Source organism: Pinus tabuliformis, chromosome 9 (genome assembly GCF_031772625.1).
Source record: "Pinus tabuliformis cultivar Carrire ecotype Pingquan chromosome 9, CPIR1, whole genome shotgun sequence".
NCBI lineage: Eukaryota > Viridiplantae > Streptophyta > Pinopsida > Pinales > Pinaceae > Pinus > Pinus tabuliformis.
In genome coordinates this window covers 20355310-20368464 of record NC_142307.1, presented here as the reverse complement: position 1 = coordinate 20368464, position 13155 = coordinate 20355310, and the positions used below count along the sequence as shown (strand labels likewise).

General features: G+C 38.2%; 1 protein-coding gene across 1 annotated transcript in view; it reads right to left on the bottom strand.

The window, feature by feature from the left end:
• Positions 1-7897: 7897 nt before the first annotated feature.
• Positions 7898-13155, bottom strand: part of LOC149146906 (holliday junction resolvase) — a 90397-nt gene continuing 85139 nt past the window's right edge. The window contains exons 5-7 of the mRNA XM_089441218.1: positions 11281-11430; positions 8956-10595; positions 7898-8852 (exon numbers count right to left, since the gene is read on the bottom strand). Coding sequence (XP_089297344.1) covers positions 7916-8852; positions 8956-10595; positions 11281-11430 — 2727 coding nt within the window. The 3' untranslated portion in view covers positions 7898-7915. The remainder of the gene's footprint in view (positions 8853-8955; positions 10596-11280; positions 11431-13155) is intronic.

Genomic DNA, 13155 nt, shown 5'->3' with positions numbered 1-13155 from the left:
TGTCAATCATAAGTGGAGTCGATTGTACTTGTTTTACCTGCAAATCTTCCAGAATTTTCCTAAGCCACACAATTTCTTTTGTTGCCTCAACTGCTACCATGTATTCTGCCTCTGTTGTGGAATCTGTTGGAACTGATTGTTTGCGTGATCTCCAGGCGACAGCTCCTAATCCAAAACTCATAGCATAAACCGAAGTAGATACCCTAGTTTCTTTGTCTCCATCAAAGTATCCAATCAAGCTGAAGTCGCCCACCTATGTATACTTGATTCCAAAGTCTTGAGTTCCCTTTAAGTACTTTACAACTCTTTTTGCAGCAGACTAATGTCCCTCACAAGACTTTTGCATAAACCTTGAGAGGATTCCAACAACAAACGAAATGTCTGGTCTGGTAGTAGCTAGGTAGTTGAGACTTCCTACAAGTTGTCTATACTTTGTTGCATCTTCAAATTCTTTTCCTTCAATGGATGTGAGTTTTAAGTTTTGTTCCATTGGAGTAGTCAAAGGATTGCATTCAGTCATGCCAAACCTGTTCAACAGATCTCCAATGTACTTCTTTTGAGAAAGGAATATGGACTTCGAATGTTGAGTTACTTGAATACCACGATAGTAATGAACATAGCCCAAATTAGTCATTTCAAAACCTTTCATCAATTCCTTCTTTATGGATGCAATGTAGCTCCCATTGTTCCCTGTCATCAAAAGATCATCTACATATACCACAAGATATACAATTGTTTTTCCAACCTTCTTGACAAACAAAGTTGCATCATCAAGATCATAACGTTTGAAATTGAGTTTCAAAAGATGCTCAGTTAGTTTTTCATACCAGGCTCGCGATGCTTGTTTGAGGCCATACAAGGATTTCACAAGTTTGCATATCTATGTTCATGTCCTTTTACAGCAAATCCTTCAGGCTGGGACATAAAAACATTCTCTTTTAGATCTCCATTCAAGAACACAATTTTTACATCCATTTGGTGGACTTTCCAACCATTCTGAGCTGCTAGGAAAAAGAGTGTCTGGATGGTAGCCCATTTTGTTGTGGGGGCAGAAGTCTCCTCATAATCGACCCCTTCCTTCTGTGCAAAACCTTTTGCCACAAGCCTGGCTTTGTGCTTGTCAAGTGAGCCATTAGCTTTATACTTGTTCTTGTAGACCCACTTGCAGCCAATTGGTTTGGTTCCCAATGGAGGATCAACCAGCTTCCAAGTGTCATTCTTTATCAAGGCATCATACTCCTTTTGCATTGCTTCTTTCCATTCATCATGAGAAGCAACTTCTTTGAAGGAAGTTGGTTCAAAATCTGTAGACAAATTCAATTCACAATCATAAGAAACATCCATATCAACAGGTGAATCAGAGTCATCTACATCACCTCCATTTTTCCAGGTTGAATTTCTAGTTCCTGTCTTTCCAACCTCATCAGGATGAACACTTTCAAGTGTCTTTGTCAACCACTTTGGAGGACTTTTCTGAGATGGTCCAGGCTGCTCTGTTGATTGAGTTGCAACTGAATCAAGATTGAGTCTCCCAATTATGTCAATCACATCACTCAAAGTATCATTCGTTGTTGGAGTTTCATGCAGGGGAGAGTGCTTCAAAAGAAGATTCGACGGGGTGATCTAGTATAGGAATCCCCCCTTCAAAATGTGGAATCTGATTATCGAATTCTTGAAATGAATTTGCATTTGCAAATCTATCCAAGCGATCAAATTGTCGTTCAACAACATTGTCAGTTTTGGATGATTCAAGAAAGATTACATCTCTAGATACAACAAAGTTTTTATTGACTTCATCATAGAGATGGTATGCTTTGGAGGTGTTTGAATACCCCAAGAAGATACACTTACGACTTCTTGCACCAAGTTTGTTTCTATGTACCTTTGATATCAAGGCATAACATGTGGAACCAAAGACCCTGAGATGCTTTACTGAAGGAATGTGCCCATACCACATTTCATAAGGAGTCTTTTTTCTAATAGCATTAGATGGACATCTATTCTTTATATATACAGCACATAAAACCGCATCAGCGCAAAACATCATTTTTACATTTTTGATAAACATCATGGAGCGCACCATATTTAAGATTGTCCTATTTATTCTTTCAACTACTTCGTTCTGTTGGGGATTATAAAGCACAGTTGTTTGATGTTTGATCCCATGTTGGCGAAGATAGTTTTCAAATTCATTTGAAGTGTATTCTTTTCCATTATCAATGCGAATAGAGCCAATATGAGATTGTGCATCAGTTTCAATCCATGTATGAAAGTTCTTGAATGTTTGAAAAGCATCATATTTGTTCTTCAATAAATAAACCCAGCACATTCTGATGTACTCATCAATAAATGTCATCATATATTTATTTCCATTTGCAGAAGGAACAGGCATTGGACCACATAAATCTGAATGAATGAGTTCAAGTTTTCTATGTGCTCTGGAATGTGAATCATGAAAAGACTATTTGCTATGCTTTCTTAGAATGCAAGCATCACATTGCTTAAGTTTCCTAGGAATTGTAGGCAAACCGGTAACACCATTTTTCTTCAACAAGCAGAGGTTGTCATAGTTCAAGTGTCCAAATCTAGCATGCCATAATAAACTTGATGGAAATGTACCTTCTTCATAATGAGAATTGTATGAGAAATTTTGTGCACGAGCAGAGGTACCCTGCAGCTTAAGAAGCCTTTCTTCTTCTATCCTCGTCATGACAAGTGAGTGGTCTGATGCTTTTCTCACTTCAAGCTTGACATCAAACATATGAATGGAGTGTCCTTGCTGGGGATGTGGACTAAAGATAGCAAATTTTTCCTCAGTTGTGGGAGATATAAAACATGATGCAAAAAAAAGTCTGGAAGACCAGGCAATTTAAGCCTGATTGTACCAAGCCCTGATGGATTGAGTTTTGATTTGTCTGCAAAGTATACTGCTCCATCAACATTGTCAGTAAATTCTTCAAAAAAATCTCTTCTAAAAGTCATGGCAAGTTGCTCCTGAATCAAGCAACCAATCATTTTTCCAAGCAAGTGAAGCATTAAATAAGTCTTCATTTACTCCAATATTACAGTGTGCCAGAACATAGTGAGCAAATTCATGTGCTACACCTTTCTCTTTGTCATTAGTTTTACCTTTGGGTTGGTTTCTTTCATGCTCAATTCTGTCTCAAGGCAACTTGCATATGGATGCATCATGTGATTCATCTCTTTTGCAGCGTATGCAGTGCAAATCTAACTTTTCTCCTTGAGAGTGTCTACCCCCCCTGCCTCCGAAATTTCTTCCTCTTCCTCTTCGACCACCTCTTCCTCTTGAAGAATTTTGAGCAAGATTCTTCTCTCTATGTGCAAGGCACACAGCCTCTTCAAAAGACTGAGGAGTTGTCTTCTTCCCAAAAGCTTTCTCTCTTTCAGCGATTTTTTTCACAAGGGAGTCAAAGGTAATATCTTTGAGGTTTCCATTTGCTTGCAATGACTCAAGATAATTTGAGTAAGTGGGATAAAGTGCCTTGAGAAAAGCTATCAGAGGAATGTCCAGTTCAACATTAGTGACTTTGATATCATGCATAATAGATTTTACTTATGTTGCAAGAGCAAGAGGATCATCATTTTGTATTTCAAGGGTGAACAATTTAATCATGAGTTGAACAACTTCAAGTGCAAGTCATAGAGTTCCTTCAGTTTTTGTAAGGCTTCGAAAGCATTTGAAAATGGTGAAATATGGCGACTCACCTCTTCATTTACTGATGCTGCAATCAATGCATAAGCCTTGTTCTTCTTATTCTCCCAAATGGTGAATTCCTTGTCTGAGATAGGTTGTTCTGGCTCTGTCTCCGTCTCCAACACACACTCCTTTCCACAACTCATTATAAATGAGAGTGTGTTTGATTTTCCGCGACCATTCTGGATAGTTCTCATTCCCGGTGAGAACCTCTCACAATAGATATCAATGAGTGCATTTTAAAAATGTACTCTGTAAAAAATCGCTCTTCTACTAGTAAAAAAATGACGCATGGGGTTGACGAAAATGAGGTGGTAGTCTATAATTCGACTACTGGTTAACTTAAATCCGGTTCTGTACGTGGATTTTCCCCCTGAGGGTCCCGCTTATCTAACCAATCATTGTCGGTCCCTCGTTGACTTCTCCTTTTATCGAGCACTTCAATCTGCGCCGTTGATCTCACTTCTCCAGATCCAACGGATATCGCGTCGTCCGCTCATCAACTAGCCCGGACGATCTCCACTGTCGATGGGACTCGTCCAATCGAACAGCTGTCACGCAATCTCATAATGAAACCAAAAGGAATTAAAACCCCATTTCATAACCTTATCGCGTCTGAAATTTAAATTAACTCACATGCATCTTCCGACGCAATCACCGTCAGATCTGACCCGTCTAATCGAACGGTTATCGCGTCATCCGCTCGCCAACTAGCTTGGTGAATCTCCACCATCGATCAATCTCGCTTGATCCAACGGCTATCACGTAATCTCGCGTGAAATCTTGCACGATGCATAACAAATCAAGAGCGCACGAGAAAAGTGGTTTTCCCGTGCTACGTGTCGCCCGCTAAAGCTAATCGCGTGAAATTTAGGAATACCATTTACAACCTTTAGGGCGCGCTAGATACCGCTTACCACTTGTAGAATACTACCCACGTGCTTAATTCATATTTTAATAAAGATGCTTAAGAAAAGGTTTAGCGCTTAAACTCAGTATTAACGCTTAACAATAATTGACTATGATTTATAAATAAAATGTATGAACAAAGAAAAATACCCGATTATGGTCCAAAACGCCGATATACAATTATAAGAGAATTTCATTCATCACACCCGTGTTTAACACTATGAAACCAAGAGAGTGATACCTCAACTGCGCTTGTGGAGCAGTTGCCTCACATAACCAGCCAAACGTCTGCAGTAGTTGCCAGAGAGGGGCAACAGTTGCGAGAGAGGAGTTACAAAGCAGAGAGGGAAGCCAAAAATGGCGCTGGCTCTGATACCATGTCAGACCAGGAGGTAACTCCTCAAAGGTAACCATATTATTGATTCAGGTTGTTCATTATTATATACAAGAGGGAGTGACTGTTCAGTTCATCTCCCGATGACTCTCCATTTTCTCTATTATTTATTTACACTAATTACAGTTGTTCACCCAATCCCTATGTAGGTGTCAACAAAAGGTTGTAATATGGTTACTAACGAAATGGTATCCCACGCCATGATAGCTATTATGACAGGAAAAGGACATGGGATTTGGCGGAAGTAAAGAGTAAAGAAAGTTAGAAAGAAGGCATACGCATGCGTAGAAATAAATTTGCAACCACCTTCCAAACAACTTTATCAATCCAAATGTCCAAATGTTTTGGTAACGATATTGGTGTTAAACAGGGATGTCTTCTATCCCCCACCTTGTTCGGTTTATATATTGATAAGCTGGAAGTTTGGTTAAGCAAAGTGGATGGAGAAGGGGTTCATCTAACCAGCTATGTGTTAAAGTTGCTTCTATATGCAGATGATCTTATTCTAATCTCAAAAACAGCACATGGATTAAGAGAACACTTAAAGGCCTTAGAACACTTTTGTCATGAAGTCGAGATGCAAGTGAACATTAACAAGACCAAAATCATGGTTTTCTCTTTAAGAAGAAAAGACAACCCAAGAACTTTTCTTTTTGAAGGTAGTCCTTTGAAGATAGCGAAGGAATACAAATATCTTGGGATTCACTTCCACCATAAGCTCAGTTGGGAGACTTGTAGGGCGAAAAGAATTCAGGGAGGATGGAGATCCTCATACTTACTCCAAAATTGGGCCTGAAAAGCTGAACTTTTGGATTGGAAACCCAAGAAAACCCTTTTTGGTTTGTTGGTTACACCGGTTGTTCTCTATGGTTGTGAGGTATGGGGAAGTAGCATGTCAATTTGTAGCTGGACACAGTTAGAAAGAATACAGAAACAGCTTATTACTAGCAATCTCAAAGTCAAAACCACAGTTCTGTATGAAATCCTTTTGGCCAAAGCAAGTACTTTCCCATGGGAGGCAACATCGAGCATGGATAACCAGCATTGGCCCAAGATAGCTATGGAAGAGGAATTAGATCCTAGGAAGAAAACTAGGATGAAGCAAAACAAAAAGTGGTTGAGTAAGTGGGATATCAAGCTGCATTAATGTCCTAGCACCAAGGAAGAAATAAAAAAAATTGTGATGAGGAAATTTAGGACTGCCATGTGGATTAATCACAATGGACGTAAAAAAACATACTACATCAAAGAGTTCAATCCAACTTGTGACCATGGGGAGAAAACATATTTAGGGGCAGCTATTAAAGGAAAAACAAGGGTGATAGTGGCACAGTTGAGGACAGGGTCACATCACCTTAGATGTGAGACTGGTAGGTGGAAGATTCCCAAGGAGGTTTGGGAAGAGAGAACTTGCATTTTTCTGTGATAAGGGTGTGGTGGAGACAGAATGGCACTTTGTCATGGAGTGTGCAGCCTATGAGGATATCCGCAGTCAGTATGAAAACAATCTAAAGGTTGACAACATGCACCATCTATTTGACGAAGATAATATCAATCAGATTGCTAGCGTTCTAGTCAAGACTCATAGCAGAAGATCCAACATCAAAAAGAATATGAAGGTGAGTTGAGGTTGTTATTCCTTGGTCCCTTAAGCTGTTCAGCGTCGTGGACGTCATTAAAATCATTCATTCATTCATTGAATCCTATCATTTAACACCAGAAGTGATATCTTAAAAGTTTTCAACTATGTAAAGAAATGGGAAAGGTCAGACATGTGGACTCTTTGTTTGGTATAAAAACAATACAACAATTGAGTACATTCAAAGATCTTGGCTGGGTTATTGGCATTGTTGATTTTACCAAAACTGTGCAGGAAATTTCTCCACCCTTTGCTTCAACAACCCTTAGTTCTTCCTGAACCTGCAAGAAACTGTTCACTACCCAAAAAAAAAAGATTGAGGCGCTTGGAAAGGATGGATAGCAAACACGCTTCGAATTAAGTGTTAACATGGAGGTGAGACCTCATCCAATTCAATTTTCTAATAGCAACTTAACATACTTGGACGTCCATGAATTGGCATGGCAGACACATCCTCCTCGTTATGTTGAGCATAAGAACTCATATCCTTCTGAAATCTGTCACCTCTTTCCTAGTACCTATAGGCTGGACATGGTCCCCATTGGAGACTTTTGAGCAGACAAGGCTGAAAGCAGTAGACGGTGGCTGACAAAAGGGATGACTGAAAATGTTGGAAAACCCCAGGGTTGATCAACAATGGGGTCTGCCAGAGGTATGTCGGATGGGAGGATTTTCAGATCATGATGCTGCCGACCGTTGAACTTTGTTCACGAATTAACTTGCTCCCTTTGTGAGCTACTGTGATCTATGAAATCAACAGTAACCAATACAGTCTATTTGATCTTTGCATGTCTGTTTCCATAGACACAAGCAGGTCTAAAAAAATAAGAGCATAATCAATCTACAACCTTCGCTTTGTACATCAATAGACCAATGTAAATCTATCGAGCCTACGAAAGAACCTAAAAAATTGCATCCCAAAAACAGGCCCAAGATGTGCAACTATACAGCAGTATAATGAGCTCCCTTCTAGTGCTCCCTTGTTGTGAATGCTGGAATCATCTTTCAATACCAGTCACAGATGACAATAGTGTTTAAGATTTAAAATTATGTTTCAGCCGAATACAGAAAACAAGTAATTCTACATTTTAAAGGAATACAACATCACTGTTGCCTGTTTGAAGCAGTTATTGAATGGAACAGACTGCATTAATCACCTCCAAAGTGGTAGGTAACTGGTTATATTTTACACGGATAGAATCCAGGCTATATTTTACACAGAAAGAACCCTAATACAATATTCTTACAGAATACCTTGTCAACTATGACCAAAACTTGCTACTTGATCTATGGTATTGGCTAGACAAGAGAGAAGGTCAGCCAACTGATTCCGCTGCTCTGGATTGAGTCCTTCATCCTGCCGCTTTGCAAAATTATCAGTAAGTAACGATAGGCCTTTTTTTAGCAATGACATTCCTTCTTTAATTCCACCTGAATACTTTATTTTCTGCTTGCCATTTTCATCTGCATCAATTTCCATTTCGTGAGATTCACAACATTTTTCATTATGCTGCTGCCTTATGGAAAACTTTCCGGGCATCTGCAAATAACTCCTGAGGATTTCAGTTTGTAACAAGCCTTCTCTTTTGAGGAGATTTTTCTCCTCCTTACTGGCAGAAAGGGAGGTCAGGGCTCCTTCCTTCACTAGAAAGGACTTCAACTCAGACATAAATTGCTCGACATCAGTTTTTTGACCTGATTCAATGTCAAATGACAGAGCTGCATCCAAAGGTACAAAGCGCCACAATTCATTGCAGGAAGTTCGTGCAGCGAAGTACCCAAAAGAAGCAAGACCAAGATGAACACCAGCCCAATGCCGTTCTCTCAATATTAGATGGTATAGTTGCCAAATTGCCTTACTTACAGCATTTCCTTCATCTTCAGGTATTTCCACCGCACTTAAACTTGCAAGAAATGAAGCAAGTGCTGGTTTAAATTCTCTTGGTGCCTCATCCAAGGTTGAATCACCAGTGGTAAGGAGGCCATCTAGAGTGGTTAGAACCTCCCAAATATCAGTAGATGTAAGCCTATGACTCACATATGAAATCACTTCCAATGCATGGCTTAGGAGATTGCTGTAATAATTTCTTTGTGAACTCTCTGCAGCTGATCTATATGCTTTCATAATAGCAACAGCAAGCTTTGGCACTTTATGAATGCATTCATCTTCAATTTGAAGGAGATCTTCACTTTGACTGCAAAAAGAGCAATAGAAAAAAGACATCAACACATAGTTTTCTTGAACAACTATAAATGCACAAAATGTATCAAGTTGTTTATATGGGGATTTGTGCATACCACTGAGATAAAATCAGTGACAACAAATATATAGGATCTTTTGGTAGAGCTGCAGACACATTTGGAGAACATCTAGAGTTCAGTCCACCCAATCTCTCACCTAATTTCATTGCAAATTCTGAAAATGCACTTGTAATCTGCATAATAGCTTGTTTCTTGGAGTTTTCTGACAATAAATGCAATGGAAAGCCTTCCTGTAACAAAATTGCAGTAGTCACAGAGGAATTTGATATGATGTCACCTCCACTTAATAAATTACGGTAAACAAGCTCTACAATGGATTGGGGTACATGTTCTAGAATTGTACATAAAGACCTGGCAAGCTTTCTCAAAGACTTGTGAGAACAAGATACAGAGTTGGAAGACACAAGCGTTTTCATGAGTGAACAGAGAATATTAATGTTCTGTTCAACCAAATCCAACTGAGCATGGCGCACCATAAAACACCAAAGCTCTAGAACAAGTTCCCAACAAAGGGCATGTGGGTGAATTATATTCCGAAATAGGAATGATTCAACCTCCATCCACGCTGTGCTTGGAGCAACCGCAATTAAAAACATTTTCATCACATGCAATATAGAAGGAAACAAGAACTTCCAAGTAAAATTTGTTGTAGAATCTGAACGAGTAATATTTGGAAATTGAGCCTGCAGTGTGGATACATAAATGTCTTCTTGAACCATGGCATCTAAAAGCCAATCAAGCTTTTTTGATATACCAAGCACAACCTCAGCTCCAAGGTCTGACAGGTTTTGTAAAAGATTGAGAAGCACAGCTAATCGGCCAAACAATAAAATTCTCCTGTCCTCCCTCTTGGAAGAAAATAATTCACCTAGAATGGTTTCCTCTCCTTGAACGTCATCAGCACTTTCCTCTGATGATGCACTGTTAATGTTTGGAAACAGTCTGTCAAGAACTTCCAATTTAAATTCCAACCCTGCTTCACCAGAACTTAGTAACGAACATAGAAAAATGAAAGATGTGGGCTCCAAAATTTCTGCCAATGCCTCAGATGCAGCTTTCAGATGTTCCTGATTGCTTAGCACAAAGCGCAGAGTTGAGATCTTCAAGACACAAGATATGATATCATCATAGACTTTGAAGGCTTGGCATGGATAGCTAGATGAAATTCGTACAGCATTTATCAGATAAAACTTTATAGGAATGCAGGACCTTCTAGCTTCAGTATCTGTGACAGAATGCAAATCAGTGCTACCAACTGGAGACTGCAGTATCCATAATTCTGCCGAAAGCTTCAACGAATCAGTGGCCAGAGATATCAGGGTTAAAATAATGTTTGATATGTTCACTTTGCTAGCCATAACCTCCTTGCCAACCTCTAGTTGTAGCAAGGATACAACGCCTTTCCATGATATGTTCAGAATTGTAACCAAATTCCCTCCACCTGTAGCTGCTAATATTCCCAGCTCATATAAATTTTCTATTGTACAGGATGCTATATTAACAATATGAGGCATGGCTTCCTTTCTGCCACCATTTACAGAAATGCCATCTTTCTGATAAGTTTGTATCAGGTCAGAATTGGAATTGATGCTCCTGCAATAAATGGATGAGAGTCTTATTGCTGCACCAAGGAGCTCTTGCCATGCTTTAAGAATTTCTGATTCAGAATGCATTTTCTGCATACATTAAAAAAAGCCCAAAACCATAGTAAGGATAAGTTTAAAATGGTCATCCCAGTGGTGCACATGAAAACATCTACTGCTACTATAATATTTCAATCACTCCAATTGTGTATTTAATGACCCAACCATTTTGATGCCACTTTATAATTATGTTTCAATTCCAAGTATAGTACTTACTATTAGTTAATGTTCCTGCCTAAAATTAAGAGCCAAAAAGTGCCAAATTCATTTTGATAGCCAAAAATGCATTCAAACCTCCATTAATTCACTGCCAGAGACTGAGAATAGTTCCTAGTTCTGAAAGATAATACTGATTTGATGTATATCAATACTTCCAAATATCAGCATTCATTACATAACAACTTCAAAATTCCAATTTGGTTCTATGAAATAGATAAGTTCAACTGGGTAACTCTAATTTCGGGAGTAGACAAACTTTCAATGAGAATATCAATGCCAGGCAATAAGCTGAAATATCAGACAGGATTTAAAACACAATAGGAAACGAAATTGTCAATTTGCTACATGCTGGCCCAGAGCAAATGAGCATAATAAACAATAATGGTGTTAATTACTAAATGGTAAAAATATCAGAAGAGACATAAAAAATCTACAAAATATAGTATGTATTAGGAAGAACAATCCACAAATATGATATTGTCGGGGCAAGTAAACATACCTTGATATCAGAAATTGAATCTTTTATCAGGTTCAACTGCTCTGAAATAAAATCCTCCACTACCAATAAAAACTGATCCTCAAACAAGAAAGAACATTTTGCCAAAGCTAAAGAGGTAGCAGAAGCAAAGTTCAAAGATCCCAAAAGCAACTGCAGCAAGACAAATCTCTGTTATAATGAACTCCCTATAAACAATATTATTATGTATCCACAATAACATGCACCAAAAGGCATGAGTTGTCAGTGATAGAAGTTGTAAAAGTAACACCCTTGAACAATGATCTTTATGTTTGTAGATTGCACTGTCTTGAGTCAAAACGGTTTGAATTTTTGTACGCATGCCAGTTCTCATTTATCTGGAAAAACAGAAAGAATTTGAGCTAAAAACATAACTCATTTGCTCCTATTGAGCTCAATATATTCACCCCATCCAAATCCAAGATGCTCATGTTTCATTATTCATCTGCCATTCTACTTCCCAAATAGGAAAGGTAACGAGAGTATATTTAATATGTATTGCTGAAAATTTTGAATTGGTTAACCGTTCATCAAAAATATCAGAAATAATCAATAAAATTTCAGATAATCAATAAATTTGAGTGACATGGGCCCTATCTGTATAATTGAAATAACTCTAGCATGTATTGGTACGTTCACACCCTACCCTCCATGTTTAAAAATGTGCACAATTATGTCCATACAGCCAAAATGAATAGAATGCCTTAATAGATTGAGTCCAATCTATCTTTGAACCAACATGCATCAACAAAGAGGTACTGAATGGCCTTTAGAGTCCCCAAAACAAAAACAAAAACAAACAAACAAACAAAAATCCATGCTACAACAAATAGATACATAACATCAAAATCACTGACTATATTAACATGTCTAAACAGTGATTTTACTTTAGTGAAGGGTACATTTTTACTAGGATCATGACAAAGGAGTTCAACAATCAATGCCACCAACACCAAGGTGCATAGAGAGTTTGGTGCTCTTGATTAAATGTCAATTCCAAATGAAATCCAAAGTGGTTGAACCACTCTCAAATAGCCTAAAACAATTAATGGCAATGTTAAAAATTTAAGTAAAAAGATGAACATGAAATATAAAGAAGAATGTCACTAAAGGTGATAATGACAGAGACAACAAGATAATTTCCAAATTATCGCAATAATGATAATTCCAAAAGGGAAAATTATCGCGATCTATACTGATGATATTATCAGAGGTTGGTTTTGGTGATATTATAGCAATAATTTTGATAATATCACCATAAATGCAACATTGGCAGCATCTTGTGTCTCCCACATTACTGGCTAGGTGTACCATAGAGTGGTCCAAAAAAGCAGCCAAATCTTTCTCTCTCTTCACTTTGACCTTGATATGCAGCCATAGTTAATGTTTTGACAGGAAGTTGCATTACATAGATCGCTATGTTTCTCCAAGGATTGGGGATAGAGGGGCATGAGGAAGAGTGAGACCCTCCAAACTTCATTGGATGGCATAGGGGATGGGACATAGCCCCTCCCAAAACAAAAAACTGAAAATGTGTTAACATACCAAATAATTAATAATAATAATCACTAATAACACCACCTGATGCAACAAATTGCAAATTGAAAATCAAATAGGCGAATATCGACTTTCTTCTTACCAGCTTAGAATGAAAATAAGACAAGCATAGATCCATCTTAACTCCGGATCTACCAAGCACCAAGGGGAATCAAATCTCTCAAGATGCAAACATCTTTTTGAGTGCAAAACTTGAGAAAAGTTTTGCACCTCGGGAGATTTGATTCCTCTTAGCTCTTGGTAGATTTGGAGTTAAGATGAATTATGCTGGTTTTCAACAACACACTAATAAAATGTTTT